The 17,741-nt window shown below is 52.1% G+C and overlaps 1 protein-coding gene across 1 annotated transcript in view; it reads right to left on the bottom strand.

Annotated features, from left to right (window-relative positions):
- LOC116947298 (protein Smaug homolog 1-like) overlaps positions 1 to 17,741 on the bottom strand; it is a 57,678-nt gene that overhangs the window by 15,608 nt on the left and 24,329 nt on the right. Inside the window, exons 3-7 of the mRNA XM_076070504.1 lie at positions 3,576 to 3,919; positions 3,177 to 3,384; positions 2,414 to 2,851; positions 1,458 to 1,567; positions 250 to 336 (exon numbers count right to left, since the gene is read on the bottom strand). Coding sequence (XP_075926619.1) covers positions 250 to 336; positions 1,458 to 1,567; positions 2,414 to 2,851; positions 3,177 to 3,384; positions 3,576 to 3,919 — 1,187 coding nt within the window. The remainder of the gene's footprint in view (positions 1 to 249; positions 337 to 1,457; positions 1,568 to 2,413; positions 2,852 to 3,176; positions 3,385 to 3,575; positions 3,920 to 17,741) is intronic.

The raw sequence follows: 17,741 nt of genomic DNA, 5'->3' as shown, positions 1-17,741 counted from the left end.
CTGGTAGACACGTTTGTTTGCCCAGAATACAAAATCATATCCTGCTGCAGGAATGCGTCAAGGCAGGGGCCAAGTCGTCCACATCCTGTCGGCAGCACCACGGCATCACCGACAGGCGCGTCACGCGGCGACTCAATGGGCCGATTCTACGCGAGTCTCCCAGACCGGTTTCGCGGTCTTCCGGCAAAAAAAAAAAAAGCGAACGGGAGCGCCAGCTGGCACGAACACACACGTGGGCAACAAACATACCCTCTCCAGCGCCCGCAGTGTGTTCTGCCGCTCCTTGAGTTTCTGTATGCTGAGAACGATCTTGTGCCGCGCTCCTTTCGTCACGTTCTGCAATGTACGTTACACGTATGTTGGTCGATCTTCCCTTTCGCACCATACGTAGCCAACCGTGCTAAAGACCGCAACACGCAGGGGACTCCTCGTGGAAAGGCGGCGGCAACAATTTTACATTTTCAACCTCAAGACTCTTTATAAATATGGGAGGAGGTAAGAAAGTTGGGCCGTTGGGGGAAAAGGCAGCAGTTCCGGGGAGGGAAACATGGGGAAGACAAAGCAGCCAGGGCCCAGCACCAACGATGACAGCGAGCCACAGGGACGGCAGCTACGAGTCTCGGGGAACTCTCACAAGGGCGAGGGTAGTGCACCTCCGGGGGTGATCTGCCAGTTTTACCATGGAATGAATGGGGGAGGGGGGAATTCTTTGACGGTTGAAAATGGCAATTCCTGCCGCTTCATTCAAGCGAACGCAATTTCAGTCAGTTCTAAAGATCGCCACTAGGTGGCGCACTCAGCCCGCTAGCATCCAAGTCAAGCGAACGGAGATTGACACTATTCAATTTCAAAAAGACGAAAGCTGGTCGAGGCTTCTGTCTGGGTAAAAAGCCAAAAAGACAAAGGGCATCCCTGCCCAGGGTCGTGATTCGATTATATGTTTAAGATTGTGGTCAATGACGAGTTACTGCCAAAGCCCACATTTCTACTAACGGTTTAAATGACGCCCAACCTGCAACTTGTCCAAGCCTCTTTCAGTCTCGCACACAGATGTAGAATTTTAAAAAATCCTTTCTTTACACTTGTGGACTGATGCACGTATCGCGAGCATGACAAGCGATATTAAAAGCGACACTTCCCATTAAGTTTCATGCCCTTTGTCCTTTCACCGCCACACAGTTTGTTATTTTTTGTTGTTGCACATTTCATAAGCATCAGGGCCAAAGGGTGGGCTTAGCCGACACACGTGGGATTGTGGGTAGCGGGCGGGGTACATCAGATGGCAGGAATGGGCACCAAATTCTCACTCTGTATTACGCTCGTGGCCCTGCGGAAACTCAACGATAAAAACAAAGAAATCCCCATGGACGGGAACATCGACACAGAAAACAAGCGCCAGTAACTTCTCCACCCCAACCGCCCCACCAGACCGCAGTAAATACAGAAAATAAACTCACCTGGCACTCGAGTTGCTGTTCGGACAAGGCCATCATCTCGTCGTAGTTGAGCTGAGAGAAGAGGCTCGCGTACTTGTGGAGCCTCAGGCTCTTGAGCCAGGCGGGAACGTCTGCGGCAAAAGAAACAGGGGGACACCATACGGCCGACAATTCGGGAGTCCCTACGAAGCACACAAAATTTAAAACCGAACCATTTTATTTTGCCAGGTAATGCCCACCGAGCTATATAGCTCTTTATTCAGAAGCGACCTGGCCACACAAATGATAGCTCAATCAAGCGGCTTATCATTGGGAAAATTTAGAGCAGCCAAATACTTAAAACGAACATTTCTAAAAATGGGAAAAACCAGAAGAACCGGGAGAAAAATCCACGCAACCACGGGGAGACATCAGGGTCGGGATTTAACTCATGACTTCCTGTATATCAGACGAGGTAGTTAACATGTAGAACTTCTTTTGCACCGTACGTAGCCAACTGTGCTAATCGGAGGTGCGGGGGAAGGACAACAAAACCCAGATTCGAATCTTGGATCTCTCCGCGGTGACGGCCCAAGCGCTCTAATTCTCCGAGCCACCTGGCCAAGATCGCTGCAAACATGGTCAGCGCAGGGGACCAAGTGTCAGCAAGGGTCTCACGTGAACCCGTAGGACGTACAAACCACGGACGGCCAAAAAGAAACCCCGGACCTCGGGATTCTCAGTGATGCCGGCTCAGTCGGAGGCATCAAGTACCCCGCGCGTGCCTCCTCCGTGCCATAACTTTTTTTTAGTTTGTGGTCCTTCCCCCCCCCACGACCACCTCCGATTATAAGTTGGCTACATAGGGTGAAAAAGAAGTTCAACGTGCATACACACACACCAACAAGATCCACTTAACCAACCATTTCATTCCAAACCTCCCAAAGCAGTCCACAGCGCGTGGTTCAGCGGAAAACCGTGCGTGCCCGCGCTCTCACCCCTCATGCCCGTGCCCTCCTCGTGGAACGTGTTCCTGTTCGATGCCCCCGGCAGGAGGATCAAATCCTCCGGGTGCTCGCTACCTCCGCTGCCCGACGACGCCACGCTGCTCTGCGGGGAGAGCGGCGCGTGGTGGCCGTGGCCGTGCGGCAGCGGCAGAGGAGGAGGCGGAGGCGGAGGCCCATGGTGGTGGTGGTGGTGATGGTGGTGGTGCGGCAGGGAGTGGTGGTGTTGGTCGGAGGAGACGTAGTGCTGCTGCGTGGAGGAGGAGGAGGAGATGGTGGTGGAGGGAGAGACGCCGCTGCCGGTTGAGCGCGGAGGCCGGAGGTCTTCGTGGGAGAGCCACTCGTTGGAGAGGCCCACGGTGGACAGGGAGATGGGCGGGGTGAGCGACACGGAGCGCTTCAGGGAGCCGTGCTGGGTCTGTCCCGACAGAGCTGGGATGCACACACAAAGACCCCCCTGTTTAGCCTTAACAGACTTTGAGAAAGTGCTCTAGGTACTCTTTTTAGGCCGAGTCGACCTAAGGGAGGCCCAGGACAGGTTCAGATAATCGTCACTGGTGTAGGCCGTGAGCGGGAATTTAACTCGGGTCGCCGGGTTCATAGGGCGGCGCGCTAACCACTACAACTGCTCCCCTTGGACATGCACACAATGAAACCATAGCACTCTGGTGACAGTCGAAACGATTTCAAACCCGCGTCTCGACACGGCAACATCAGCGGCTCCGCTTATGCTCCGACAGCCACGTGGTGTGCTCACCGGGGTTGGTGGTGTTGATGCCCAGGCTGTTGTACGACGGGGAGTTGGTTCCCGGCGCAGCCTGGTGATGCCCGTTCTCACCGAGCCCGCCGTGGTCCTGCCAGCCGCCGCTGAACTCTCTCTGCTGCTGCTGCCACCCGTTGAGTTTGCTGCCACCCGAGCTTTGCCTCTGGTGGTGCGGCTCGAAGGGGAAGCTTGGCGCCGTCGACTGAGAGATACGTACAGCCGCGTGAAACTACAGTAAATTATTGGAGCAATTATTTGGCGGTACACTGCTACGTTGACGGTGGTGGTGCACAAACGCAAATTTGTCACTGGGAAGCGGGGCGAGTTTAACCACCACCCCCGGGGGGGGGGCTGGATGGACCCGTGCAACCGGAAACCCACAAGCGAACTTACCGCGGGATGATCGTGTCCACTCCCACCGCCGCTGCCACCGCTCCCGCCGCTGTACGGCGTCGCGGGCCCCGGCACGGCCACCCGCTCCTCGAGGTGCGAGAACCAGCCGGCGAGCGAGCCCCGGTCCTCGAGCGAGACGGCCGGGTGGATGAGCGCGAAGGAGAGCAGCTGGCGGCTCTCCTCGACGCGGTGCCCGCTCTCGATGGCGTGCGCCAGCACCCCCGGCAGCAGCTTCATGTACTCGGCCTTCGCCTCGGCGTTGCGCGGCTTGAGCAGCGGGAAGTGGGTCAGCAGCAGCGCCAGCGCCTTCTCCTTGGGCTCCTGCCACCACTGGCTCACGCAGGCTGAGCGCGCGCCGGTGCCAGTAGGCGGGCGAGTGGTGCGTGCGTTGGGGGGGGATGGGGGGGGAGGGGGGTCGAGCGAGCGCATGTGGCGAGGAGTCGGCGTGCGAGTGGGTGGGTTTGTGGGTGGGTGGATGCGTGGGCGGGTGTGAATGTGCGTTCATGGGCGGTTGGATGCGTGCACGCAGGTATGTGGGTGGGCATTTGCAGGTAGGTGGGATGGGTATGTAGGTGCATGGCGTGGGTGCGGGTACGCGCATATGAGGAGTGTGGTCGCGTGCGTTTGCGAGAGAGAGAGAGAGAGACAGACGTGGGCAGCAATCTTTAGACAGTCCTACTTCCACATAGGTGGTCATTACAAGGCACGTTATGAACGGTTATAAATTGTGAAATTCCTGGTGTGTACTAGGCATTACTGGTGTAACAACAGATTCACCGACGATGCATATTAAATTGTACATTTGAATTTGTACGTGTTGTAGGCAACTGACCATTTGCGGCAATACAATAAACCTTTCAGTAAAGTCACGTAGAAAGAAATTAAATAATAATAGAATACGATGTTTCGATTGCAACACAAGCAACCGTCATCAGGTACAAATGAATGAGTTTACCATGTTAGTTCTCATTTATTTGTACCCGATGGTTGCTTGTGTTGCAATCGAAACGTCGTATTCTATTATTATTTAATGTCTTTCCACGTGACTTTACCGAAAGAACCTAAGAGTCATTCCTGCAGTCACGGAAGATTCGAATCTAAACCTCACCTGTTGAACCAACACTGGAATCAGATTACATTTTTTAAATGGAATTCGATCAATCAATTTGTGGCGACTCAAGAATAAATCTCTGCCTGCACGAGGACACTGCAGGAGTGGTGCTGCTGCTATGGTTGAGCACACTGCCCCCTTAACCCACGTGACCCACATTTGACTCCCAAACCACGGCGAACACCAGTGGTGAGTGATCGCCATACCACTTCTGGGGGGGGGTGGGGGGGGCAGGCTCTCCCCCATCCCCCCGCTGCACATCCCACACCGTTATATTATGCATCACCACTTTTAGTTAAGGACACACTTGCTAAATAATCCTTTGTCTTTCCTGGTGCACATCGCAATTTTCTGTCAACAGCACCCCCCCCACCCACCCACCCCTCCTACACAACCTCATCAACAAAGCACTCGATGGGGTTCGCCTTCACACAAGTGAAACGTGGAAACGTGAGCGTACACTCGTATGCACGGAAACAGGCACACGCACAAAGACAAAGAGACCACCCCCCCCCCGTGTAGCCTTAACAGACCATTGGGGCAAGTGCCGTTAGCAGGCAGCTATGAAGGTCGTCAATGGGTAGGCAGCCAGCAACCATGCCTGGCCGCCTTCGTCTCTCCAGGTGCTGATATTTTACACACACACACCGCCCCAGGTACTCATTTGAGAGTCGAGGCAGAGTCGATCTCGACCGTAAGCGGGAATTGAACTCTGGGTCACCGGGTTCGTAGGTGCAGCGCGGCAACCACGACGACACACGGCAACGTTCACGCGCATAAACTTGGGCAGTGACACGAAACATTAAACTTCGTGTGTCCGCCAACGTACACAAACACTACACAAGACACGCACACAAGCTCATCCTAGTTTGGCGGAGCGTGTGTGTGTAGCCTGGCAACAATGTGCTACCACCATTCCCTCATTTGCCACGCTCCTATATGTACATAGTCATTAAAAAAAACAAATACTGGAGGTGAAATGGAAATCTTTTGACAATGTACAAGTGGTTTCTGGCCTCTTTCCCAAATCAGAAATCTTTCAGCAGCACCAGCAGCTTACATCACCCTCGTGCCATCTTAGACCCTACCAGCCAAATACAACAGACAAAGAACACCCATACAGCATAAACAGACTGTTGGGGCAAGTGCTGTTAGCGAGCTCCGATGAAGGCCGGCACGGCACACGAGGGGGTGGGTGGCCAGCACCACGCCCGGCCGCCTTTGTCTCCCTCGTGGTAATTTTTAGTTTTACACCACGCCAGGTAATCATGAGGCAGAGTCGACCTAAGGGAGGCTCAGGAACAGTTCACGTAAAATATGTCACCTGGTGTTGGCCGTGAGCAGGAATCGAACCCTCAGGTTCGTATCTCAGCCCGCTAACCGCTACACTACCTCTGCCCTACCCAGCCAGCCCCGCAGCACAAACACCTCGCGTACAAACAACCTGGTGGTAGCACACACCGTCTGCCCCCCACTGGCTCACGTCTGTACACATCATTATTTCAAGCCTGGCTCCACTCAGGGCAAACCGTGATATTAGAGAACATCTATTCAGGTGGGCAGCGAGCACGTAAAAACACAAACATGATGGCACGGCAAACGCCCTATGCGCTAATAACCGGGACAAAAAAGCTAACAAAATATGAGCACAGGGACACGTGCACGGACAACGGTAAAAACATAAAACTCCAACGTTGCAATGGCATTTTCACGTGTGCGATAATGCCCAAGTGGTTTAATTGGCTTGTCATTATCAGACGATCCTGCTTTCACCGGGTCACGAGTGGATTTAGCAGCATCATTTTATAGGCGTCTCCTCCTCATCGCTCTTTTGCTGCTACTATCTCGCCCGCGAAATTCGCACCTTGATATACGTGCGCTAAATGCCAAGGGCTCATTCCTAGTAGGCCGAGAAAAGTGAGGCGGACAGGGGCCAGACAGAGCGTCCCCCCCCCACCGCCTTAATAAAAAAAGCGCTCCCTCTCTGCACTCAGATTCGTGCCGACGACAGAAAATGAGTTACGAATAACCACAACCGTCGCTGGACGGTGACATCGATAATGGGAAGAAAAAAACCACCACCGCGGTCTGGTTATAGTCAAGGGCCTGCCAGGCTCCGGATTTCGCGCGAGAGAACGGGAACGTGGGGGGGGAGCGCACAAAGCCCCGAGGCATCTGTGACCGCCGCGCGATACCCCGTGCTCCTGCACAGCCAACGAGCCGTTAGTGGGGGGAGTGCACAGACCCCACTCGAGCGACAAATTCCACCGTGGGACGGCAGAGACCGCGCCACTCAGAGCCTCCTTGCACAGTAACGTATTCACGAGCCGTCAGGAATATTTTTTTTTTTTACACGTGGGTTTGGGAAAGCACTATTATGAGACGGAATCGATTTCTGGGCTAGCCACTCGACTAGAGGCAAAGGCATTAATATCGGTGGTTGTGTACAGCCACTTAAACAATGGGCCAATTCCCGCAACCAAAATGTAAGCAACTTTAGATACGAATTAAACACGTGGACAATGCAATTTGTTTGCCTACGGGTCCGGTGGTGAAGGGTGTTACAGAAATTGGGCCAGATCGTTTCGAAGCCCAAACCGAAAAAAAATCACGAATCGATATACGTTACTTTTATTTAGATTTGGTTAAAAAAACAGTGCGTGCAACAATGCAGCGGGTTTTCAACTCGTGGGTCGTGCATCCACTTGAAAGCCGCTTAGAGGTGCAGGCTGCGGCATAGATACCGTGGAGGAGAAATTCTGAATGTCGGGGATTGTCGGAAAAAAATAAATCATAAAACGAAAATACCACAACCTGAAAAACAAATGCCGAACTACAACCGCACGTGGAAGCCTCAGGAGGTGTACATGCGATCTTTCGTACGTTTATGTCATCTCGTGCATTGTGCCCCGAAGAGACCTATTCCGTAACCGATAACTTAAAACCGTACTAGCTGTTATTCATGAGCATCATAATCATGCCATGATCAATCCACCGATAGATTAAGGCCTCCTCATACCGCCATCATGCACATCACAATAATGCCATGCAACAATTCATCCAGCAACTGCACATGAGCAGATTTCACCGCTCCTCCTCGATAGACGTCCCTCTCACCAGGAGTTCGACATTCCTTGGCTGCCACTCCGTTATTAGTCTTGTCCATACATCATCCCTTCTGGCCATGACGGGTCCTGCCCAAGTCCACCTTTCCCAACAATCCAAATTTTGCCACTTGTAGTGCCATGGTGGTGAGACGTCAAGTACCTCACGTGGTATACAGGAGGTCGTGAGTTTGGTCTCGACCCCAATGCCTGTATATTTGGAGTTTGCATGTTCTCCATGCGGTGGCGTGGATTTCTCACATTTAGAATCAACATGCGTTTAGAGCATTTCCACATAAGCCACTTCGGTGCATTATAATTTGTGGTCAGGTCGTGTCTGAAAAAAAACTATATGGCAGAGTGGGCCTTGCCTGGTGAAAAAAAAAATGCTTATAGTTTAGCAATTTTATTAACGTGAGCACGTTCTCCAATTCACGAGTTCCTCTTCGTTATTCCAAAGTGCAATTCATTATTACGAATATTAATTCGGCCCGCGGAGTGCGAGTGCCTCGGCACACGACGACCTTTGGCAAGGTACGCTTCAAAAAGAGAGCCTTGTGAGATTTTCCATCCATCACTGGGTGGCAGGGGCCATCGAGGGGGAGGGGAGACAGCCCCCCCCCCCCCTGCATCTCCAATGCGAGCCAGCAGCTCGGCGTGAAGGCAAGGTTTTGTTCCGTCAAAACCTCTCGCTTACCCGCCCCCCCCCCCCTCCCTACCAGATGTGAACGAGGCGAGTTGGCTCATTTATTGTTAATTATTTCTCCATGGACATTGATTCATTTTTTTACATTTGATTAATATAAATATGCATATACAGGGCACTTCACTGCCCCCGCAAAATTCCCCAGAATTTCAAAGTGCCGTTCAACTCAACGGTCCAATGCCTAACTGTATCGACTCTCGTTTTAGCCTAGAGGGACACCTCACCTCATGGCAGGCATCCCGTGCGGCACAAGGCAACGCAACATTGGCCTGCAAGCGGGCATTAGTCTGCCGGCAGGGGATGTTATTGGTTTTCAATCAAGCGATTTATTTTTTTCCAAATATAGCAAATCTACACCGCAACGCCAGCACACATAGCCTACTACACTTTATCTAAACAAATGTCATGGCATCTTTAACGTCCGCATGACCATGCTTGCCCCTACAGGTGGCCGAGAGTAGCTTCAATTCAAATTCATGCAGGAAGGTTTGGATAAACTGGATAAACTTTTTTTAATCATAAAAGGCAGAGGGCAGCGTTAATGACGTGTGACGGTTTTTTCCGACTTGCGCTCACCCAACAGTAACACCTCTGGGCTCCCTTCACCACCAACCCTCCCATCAACATCATCATCTCTCCTCCTCCTGCCCCTACCCCAGAACCACAAAACACACAGCTCCCATTTCTTTTTTTTGCATCTGACAAGAGGCCGGGCGGAAACGGCGGCATTGCCAAAAAATGCCGATGGGAGAGGGAGCGAGAGAGCGAGAGAGTGGGGTGCGGGAGGGGGGGGGGGGGAGACAAAAACCGTTTGCAGATGTGGAGCGAGTTTCGTTTTTGTGCAGCGCATGGGCTCTGCGTTAGCCGAGCGAGACGCAAATTCACCTCCCCTCCCACGCTACTCGGCGATTCCACGAATTGTCTCGAAGATTCGGGTGCGAGTCCTTGAATCCTATTGCCGTCATTTCTTGGTCGCGTGGCGTAATACCATTTCGTTTGTAAAAAGCCCGTTATCCATCTGGGTCGATTGCTACGGAGGGCACACCTAGTTTGTTGGTACTTCTTGCTTGCACCGTCTCGTGTACCGTAAGTATTACTCACCTAGCGCTCTAACATTGGCCTAGCGTGGTTGCCATGGGGCCCAGTGCAAGGAATTAATTGGCGTTAGCTGCGAGCAGGACCCCCCCCCAACCCCGCTTCACAAAACAGCATCTTTATTTTAGACTGGAGCAGGAATACCATGAGCTATGAAGCTTTATTTGCACAGACGTCCAGCATGGGCAGAGCACTACGCTTACTTTCTCCCCAATTACCACAAAACAGACGATGCACGAACCGTCATCACCAGACTTGAAAATCAACGCACCATCACGCACCTAGGTTAGGGATGCACCCTGGCCCAGCGCCGAGTAAAGGTCGAACTCATGGATTCGGTGGAAAAGACTGCCGGGTTCGGGGGCCGGGGGGGGGGGAGGGGGGGGGGGGGCGTGCGGGAGGCAGCGAGGAGCGAAGGTTGGCGCAAAGGGCTTGGCTGGTGGGAAGCGGCGAGAGCAGTGCTGCTGCGCGAGGCAGGGGGTGGGAGGGAGAGGTGGGAGCTGGCGCCGGGTGGCTCGGCATTCTCGGGATTCATTGGGAATTGCCCCCCTGGCTCAAGACGCTAGAGCCGAGGATGCCAGATGGGATATCAGAGGAGGAGCCGGCATTTGCTGCAGTTCCCATTCAATGCAGACGTTCGAAGTTTAGACCAGGAGAAGGGAGTTTTAGAGCCCCTGTGAGGAGAGAGTAGAGGTTTGGCCTCCTCTTCCAAAATGGCCAGACGTTTTGGAAGACTGCGATTGAGCAGTTCAAAATTAATAAAAAAACAAAACCCTGTAGGACCTGATACTGCAGCTCATTGGCCCTGCACTGCTTATATGCTCTCCTCTCAACCTCCCCCCACCCCTTGCAAGCCACTCACATCGTCGTCGTCATTATCATCGTCATCGGCAAGCCCAGGAACGCTTGGGAAGGCACGAGCCACGGTGGGGAGGGGCAGGAGGGGTGGGGAGGGGCAGGAGGGTGAATCCATTGGTCAACGAGAGCCCCACTCAAAATCCTACAATGGACAGACACGTGTAAAGGAATCTCAGGCTCGCCACTCTCGCCCTCCACAAATGAAAATGAGATGGCAAGGAGGTGGGGGGGGGGGGAGAGTAACGCGTCAGGATTCCAGAGGACGTAGCGAGACTTTGGGAGGCGGCCAAGGACGCCAGCGAGGGACACGCACAATTTGAACTTGAAGTGCAGACTCCATTGCAATTCTCAAACCCTCAAAACAGGAAAACCAAAAACCACAGAAAAATGCGACTTAGGTCGGGGGGAGGTGAATCATTGTTTTTTTTACAATCCAGATGGGGGCCCTTAAAATCGGCATATAGGAAATCACGGTAAGAGAAGACCCCCCCCCCCCCAACACCACTTTTTGGCCAAATAAAAATCTTAAATACAACAATAAAAAAGTTAGAGAACGATTCGCGGAAAGTTTCAACGACGCCAAGCGAACGCTGCGGCTAGTCGCGTGCTGTGAACGGTCTAGCGGTCGCCTCACTCCTACCGCCAACCACCCCCCCTCGTTCCTAAACGAACGCAGAATTTAAGTGAACGCTGTACAGCAAGGAACGTGTTGGAGACGTCATCAGGAAGGAGGTGGCTGGAAACGAGGTGGTTACACAGCCAGGTTCACGAACAGACTTAATGGACTGCTGACATCTCCTGGTCACAACACCTTTGGGCCAGGGGTGTGCGGTGGGTGGGGGGAGGTGAGGACTAAGACCACCTCAGGTGGCGAGGGTTGCTGGGCGGGTGGGCAACAGGGGAGGCGATTAACCCTTCCCGATTGGAGCCACCACCATCAACCAGTGAACACCACCACCACCAGTCTCACGTCGCCGTCGTCATCATCAAGAGGCAAGCCCAGGACTGCTGGGGGAGGCCTGAGCCACGGGGTGGGGAGGGGCAGGAGGGGTGGGGTGAGTACGTTAATCCATCTCTGGGCGATCGCGAATCCTCGAGTATTCCCGAGCCAATAGTCCCGGGCCAAGAGTCGGTCTGAGCGGGGAACACCTTCCCCCCTTTGTTATCAAGGAGCCCCCCCCCCCCCCCCGGCACGGGAACAATTGAACCGGCGGTGCCGATGACGACGATGGGGACTTGCGCGTGCCGGCTGCAACGGAACGTTTTGTGTTTTTGTTATTTTTACTTGCAAAATTTTCACTTTTTGTTTTATTACTTTATTTTACATCAGCCCACGTAACAAAAAACGCTTCCTGGAATTATTTCTGGGCGGCAGAGGAGCTGTGGAATTTCGGGTTGGGATGGCATAACAGCGTTGGCCATTTAAATATTATATATAAAAGTAATTATTATTATTCTGAGCAGCCACTGTCAATCGACCAATGGGTGAAGGCCTCCCAACAAGACCATGTTCCACCACGCTGGTCAATGCGTAAAGGGGGGTGGGGGGCATCCCCCCCGCCAAAAGTTAAATAAATTTGAAATCTACGTTGAAACGGCCCTATTTCTACCTCACTTGTTCCATTGGCCCAAGGAAACATTTGCCAATGCATTGTTGTGAATACCTCCAGTGGCCGAGGGGGCGGTCAACTGAACCCATTGCGTGCAATGGATACGAACAGAGATGTTTAGATTTTAAAAAATAGCCATGGAGGGATGATGGGGGGTGGAGTTTTTAATTCGCCCCATCTGGGACGTCAACTCCGCTGCCTTCCGCTCGCTCTACCACAGCCACACCTGAAGAGAAGCCAACGTTGTGTTTTAGGCTAAAGGAGTACACAAAATAGATACAAACGAGACCGAACAAACACGAGCAAATGCGACAGTAAAAAAACTAAACACTTTCAATCAAAACGCTGGGAATAGGAAACTGCCCTCATGCTTTGGGTTGTAAAAATGAAATTCGTTAAACTGTTCGCTCGGTGGCGAGACGTTAACTACAGCGCCTGGTATACAGCAGGTTGTGGGTTCGATCCCAAGCCTGACGCCCGAGTGTGCTCCCTCCGTGGTCACGTTGATTTTTCACCAGGCCCTCTAGTTTTTTTCCCCCTCCACGGTTAGAAACATGCATTAGAGAGTATTTGGCTGCGATAAATGTGCACCTAAGCCGCTTTATTTAGGGCGATCATTTGTGGCCAGGTCGCTTCTGAATGAAAAGAGCTGCATAGCTCAAGTGGGCCTTACCTGGTAAAATGCAATAGTTTAGTTTTTTTTTATAGTATTACCCACCGCACCCCCTCGCAACACGGCACGCCACAATAATAAAAACATTGCATCACACGACAACGACAGCCACAATACACCTCTCAAGAATGAAAAGTGCATCAAAATAAAGCACGTGCATTTGAAAGCTGTATATATCGTTTTGGAGAGCTCAAAACGACACGCTGCCAATTTGTGTACGCGTGCGTGCTGCTCTCTGGCACAAATTGTACACGCCTACCCCCACCCCCTTGGATGATAACAGGATGTTGCCGCAAGAGATTTCCAAACGGTAAAAATCCTACGGCGACGGAATATTTTGCCCCCAACCTCCCCCCCCCCCCCCTTTTGCGCACACGGCTTTACGCGAGGAACAAAACTATTTACTCTGGAGCCAATCCCAGCCCCCGCGGCCGTCCAATACGGCCTCGTGTGACGATTCGCCACGCACGCACACATCACCCGCGACGACCCTCGATTCGGCGTTGCGATTCAAGATCGCCGTTCTGTGGGAAAGTCGTCGATACCAGCGGGAGGGGGGGGAGGGGGTCTCACTTTGGTTACCGTCTGGGTCTCCTCTGTACGGGTGCCACTTGCGCGCCGTCAGCGTCATCGGTATGGCCTCGTCGTCCAACCCGTCAGTGTCATTACAAGGACTTGCCATCTCATTTGTAGGTACGCATGTAGAACTTTTTTTGCACCGTATGTAGCCAATCGCTCGAAAAATCCCAGTTAGTGTCATTTGGTTCCCTAACATACGACGCTATGGACAAATCTGAAAAAAAAAATGCTTGGTTTTTAAGCGCGACGAGCATCGTCACCCGCCGGCACACTTCCATCGAGCTGCAAAACTCGATTGCCACGGTGGCATCGTGGATTAGAGCGGGTTTTGTCGTGGCAGCGATGGAGACGGAGCCACTGCTGAGATTCCCAGTCCAAGCCTGAGGGATGGCGCCCATCACGGGATCAATGCGCTATACACACACTTCATATCATGACATCTCAGTCATCCAAATGAGACCTGGGTGCGTCCCTTGGCCTACTGCCGGCAAGCCACAGACAAACGTCACGTGGCCTCAAAGTGCACCCAACCTGGCAAAGCGCCGTGATGACGTCGTCGCAAATGGCAGCTATATCGTGTCCAATAATAAAACTGGAGCTCTTGGAGAAGGGTCGAATGGAAGCAGATATCACAGAGCTACCTTCAAGATCTTTCCATTGACCTAGGGGTCCACACATGGTAGAGGGCAGCACTTTATATCCGAGACGGGGGGGGGGGGGTTCACGATGGCACACCTAGTGTGGATTAAGTGGCCTCGTGAACGGGACTGCAGATGTGGTTTTAAGGCATCGTCTTCCCGAGCTACTCAGCGATCACAAAAAGTGGTGTAAACGTGCAGCGCGAGCTCGGTGGGGAGCTCAGGAGCAGAAACTCCGTCGCCGACATTGTACGGACGATGCAACGTGACTTTACCCAATGGAACCAAAGAGTATGGATCCTAGCAGTCGCGAAAGCTTCAAATCTAGAAGAGATGCAACGCTTGAAAACGGGGGGAGGAGAGAAAAAAAATGGGAGGGGAAAAAAAAGAACGTAAGAGACGTACATCGAACCCTGTGGAAATATTTATAATTCAACATTTGGCCAAAACCCCCACACTATGCTCTCTCCTTTCTCTCTCAGTCTGTATCGGGGCGTTGCCTACGGGTGGCATTCAACGGAATTCCGACGGCGTGCCGCGGGGGCACTCTCCCGGAGAGCTACGTTGGTTAAAAAAAAAAATAACAGACCGCCTCAACCGCAGGCTCATTTCTCTCTCCATCACCTCGCCCTTCGTCTTACGTAACCGTGGTCGGCTCCAGAATAGCACTCGAGTCTCAAACAACAAAGAGCAAGCAACCTTTAACAGACTCGTCTGGGGAGAGTGGTGGTGGTGGTGGTGTCGGTGGAGCAACTATTAAAAAAGGCCGGCACGGCACAGGAGGGAGTGGTGCAGTCAGCGCAACGCAAGCTCGGCCGCCTTCATCTTCCCAGCTGCGATGTTAAAACGGACGCACAATACCGGTTACCCATTTAAAGGACGAGTCGACCTACATTACACACGATGTAGGCGTCCACGACCTGTTAAAATGTTTCACCACCGTTATTGGTCGCGAGCGGGAATCGACCGCGGGTTGCCGAGCTTGTAGTGCAATGCACCCAACTGCATCACCGCTCCCAGGTCGTAGTATCGGCACACGGCAATGACAATGTCCGTGTTCTGCGTCTTTAGTCTGCTTTGTCACACACTAAGCTACTTTTTTTAATATATATTTTACCAGGGAGGACCCAGGAGGTAACTATTTTCTTCAGAAGCAACCTGGTCACATAAATGATAGCTCAAAGTGGCGCATCATGTGGATATTTACAGCGGCCAAATGTTCTAAAAAGGCATGTCGATTCTAAAACGGAGGGACAACCCAGAGGACGCGAGCACGGGAAGAGAGAGAGGAAGAGAGAGGAAGAGAGAGCGCGCGCAATGCAAACTCGAAATGTCCAGTGTCAGGCTCCGAGTCGAACCCACAACAGCATGCGCAGGCCAGCGCTCCGCAGCAGGGATCGACCTCTGGGGGGCGCCCCCCCATCGTCAACACGGCGGGTGAGACAAAGGCGGAAGAGGAGAGAGAGGACACGGGACCAGGAGCGCGCGTACAGTACAAAGCCTCTCGAACACTTGCTAACCGTGCGCCGGTTTACAGGACGCCCGAGCCGCCTTTTATTATAGCCCGAGGCATGCAAACGACGAGTATTTTATTTGCGGAATGGCTATGTTTAGTGAAGAGGGGGAGGGGGGGGCGGCCTGCAAAAAAAGAGGAATTTAAAAGGGCGGCTCTCGCTATGAATAGGTCAACCTAAAAATACGACCGCAACATCACGCCGTCGTTGCAGGGACGCTGGCCCCTTTAAATGGTTATATTCACGGGAGGGGAGAGACGACGCAGGAGCTCTCTTCGCTTGCCCGCGAGAAGCGCTTGGGCAGGAAAGGGTGGGCGAGCGCAGGTGGCGACCGCTCGTGCCCCGCGGCGACAAGGGCCTGGGGGGGTTCGATTCCAGACGCGTGGTGTGCGGAGTTTGTAGGTTCTCCACCTGGCTCTGGCATAGGATTCCTCCGGATTCTCCAGTTCCTCCCATTAGGTAAAAAGGGAAAACACAAATACACTTCGTATTGACCATGCATCCCAATACTGAAATATGACCTGTAAATTACTCTATTGAGATTGCACAGCAGCATAGGCCCCTGACTGCCAAACCTTGGCAAGATCCTCCTAAAGGAGACATTTGAGATGGGCTTTGCTAGGTAAACAAGCCTAATAATATAGTAATAACCTACTGGTGTCAAACCACCAAGGCTGCTGATGCAATGCATAAAGATTCAGAACAAAATTATTCTTGGAAGTGGCCGGGTGGCTCGGATGGCCGATCCGGCACTGTTGACATCCATCATCGGTTCTAATCCAGGTCTCAGCCACGTGTGATGATGATTAAACCAGGAGAGAGTTTGAAGTCTTAGTCCGGTCACCAATGACCGCACACAAGTGGTTCTCCACACGACGTTTCACCAAATTCCTGCTCTGAGAATTCAAATATCGGTTTGACGGCAATGCAATGAACATGCTCCCATGCAGAGTGAGTGCGAAAGTGCTACCCCCCCCCACCACCCCTTCACTGTGTGGGCCAGAGGCGACTTGGGAAAGGGGAGCCCAGGTGGTCGCTGTGATATCCGCTGTCTGGTGGCCGTTCTCTTGCACCGCTCTGCGAAAGATCGGAAATGGATTGCCGTCTCACAATAAGATGCCGAGAGCACAATCCACGGCGCTGTCCGTATAACTGCATGGATCGGAGAGAGAGAGAGCAGAAAACCAACTAAGAAACTCAAAAAATAAAGTTGCTGCCATGTGACACCAGGTGTGTGAGAAAGATTCTGGGAATTCCATGGCAAGACGGGATGAGCGATGCAGAAAGTCGGGAACAGAAGTGTTGTAGGCAGAAGGCAGAAACGGTTGTGTTGGGTGGCATGTGGTAAGGATGGATGGTGGTAAAGACCTATCGCCGAGACAAGGATTGCAGCGAGCTCCACGAGTCCGGCGACCCAAGGGGAAGAAGGCCTCCGGCCAGGTGCTAAGATTTCAGTTTCAGTTTTTTTTTTCAGTTTATTTATTTTGATATAGCCCTGTGAGCCATTCGGCTCTTGAATCGGGTGTAACCACAAAAAAACAAAAACACGAACAAAAAAAAAACATCTTAAAGTGACTGTGTGACTGTGCAAACCGAAGATCCATGAAAAAACACAGCAAAATATTCCTGAAAAAAGCAACGTACACCAACGCTGTGTGCAAAAAATCCCAGTGGGATGCAAGTCAAACAACAACAACAACCACAAGAAAACTTAGATTAAGGCCATCAGTCTAACTCCGTACTACAACAAAACAAACATGTCCAAAACAAGATAGCGTCGGGGCAATCTTGGGAGGTAGCGCATTGACTCCGCCACATCCCGCAGCTGTTCCAGAGGGTAGAAAACGTTGGCGAGACGTGGCTGCATCAACACCTCTGGCCATATTGCAGAAGTGAGACGTTAACTACAATCGCCTGGTATAATTTGGAGTTTGCATGTTGCTCTCCCCACGGTCGCATAGATTTCTCCGGTTCCTCCAGTTTTCTGTACACAATTAGAATGAACATGTGTTTAGAGTATTTTGCTGCTCTAAATGTCCACATAAGCCACGTCATTGGGCTAACATTTGTGGCCAAATTGCCTCCGAAAAAGAGCTATATAATTCAGTGGGCCTTACCCGGCAAAAATAAATGTTTTTATTTGTTTGTTTAGTTTTCTTGATCTCATTGATTTATAGGAAAGTTAATTTGCAGTCCCAACAGAGGACTGGTTAAAGCATGACCTTGCTCCATCAGTTCGACAGTTCAATTTACACAATAACAGTACAATAAAATCTAC

This window comes from Petromyzon marinus, chromosome 29 (genome assembly GCF_048934315.1).
Source record: "Petromyzon marinus isolate PM22_M1 ecotype Great Lakes invasive population chromosome 29, UKy_Petmar_22M1.pri1.0, whole genome shotgun sequence".
NCBI classification, from domain to species: domain Eukaryota; kingdom Metazoa; phylum Chordata; class Hyperoartia; order Petromyzontiformes; family Petromyzontidae; genus Petromyzon; species Petromyzon marinus.
The sequence above is the reverse complement of the archived record's forward strand: the minus strand, read 5'-3'. Positions and strand labels throughout refer to the sequence as shown.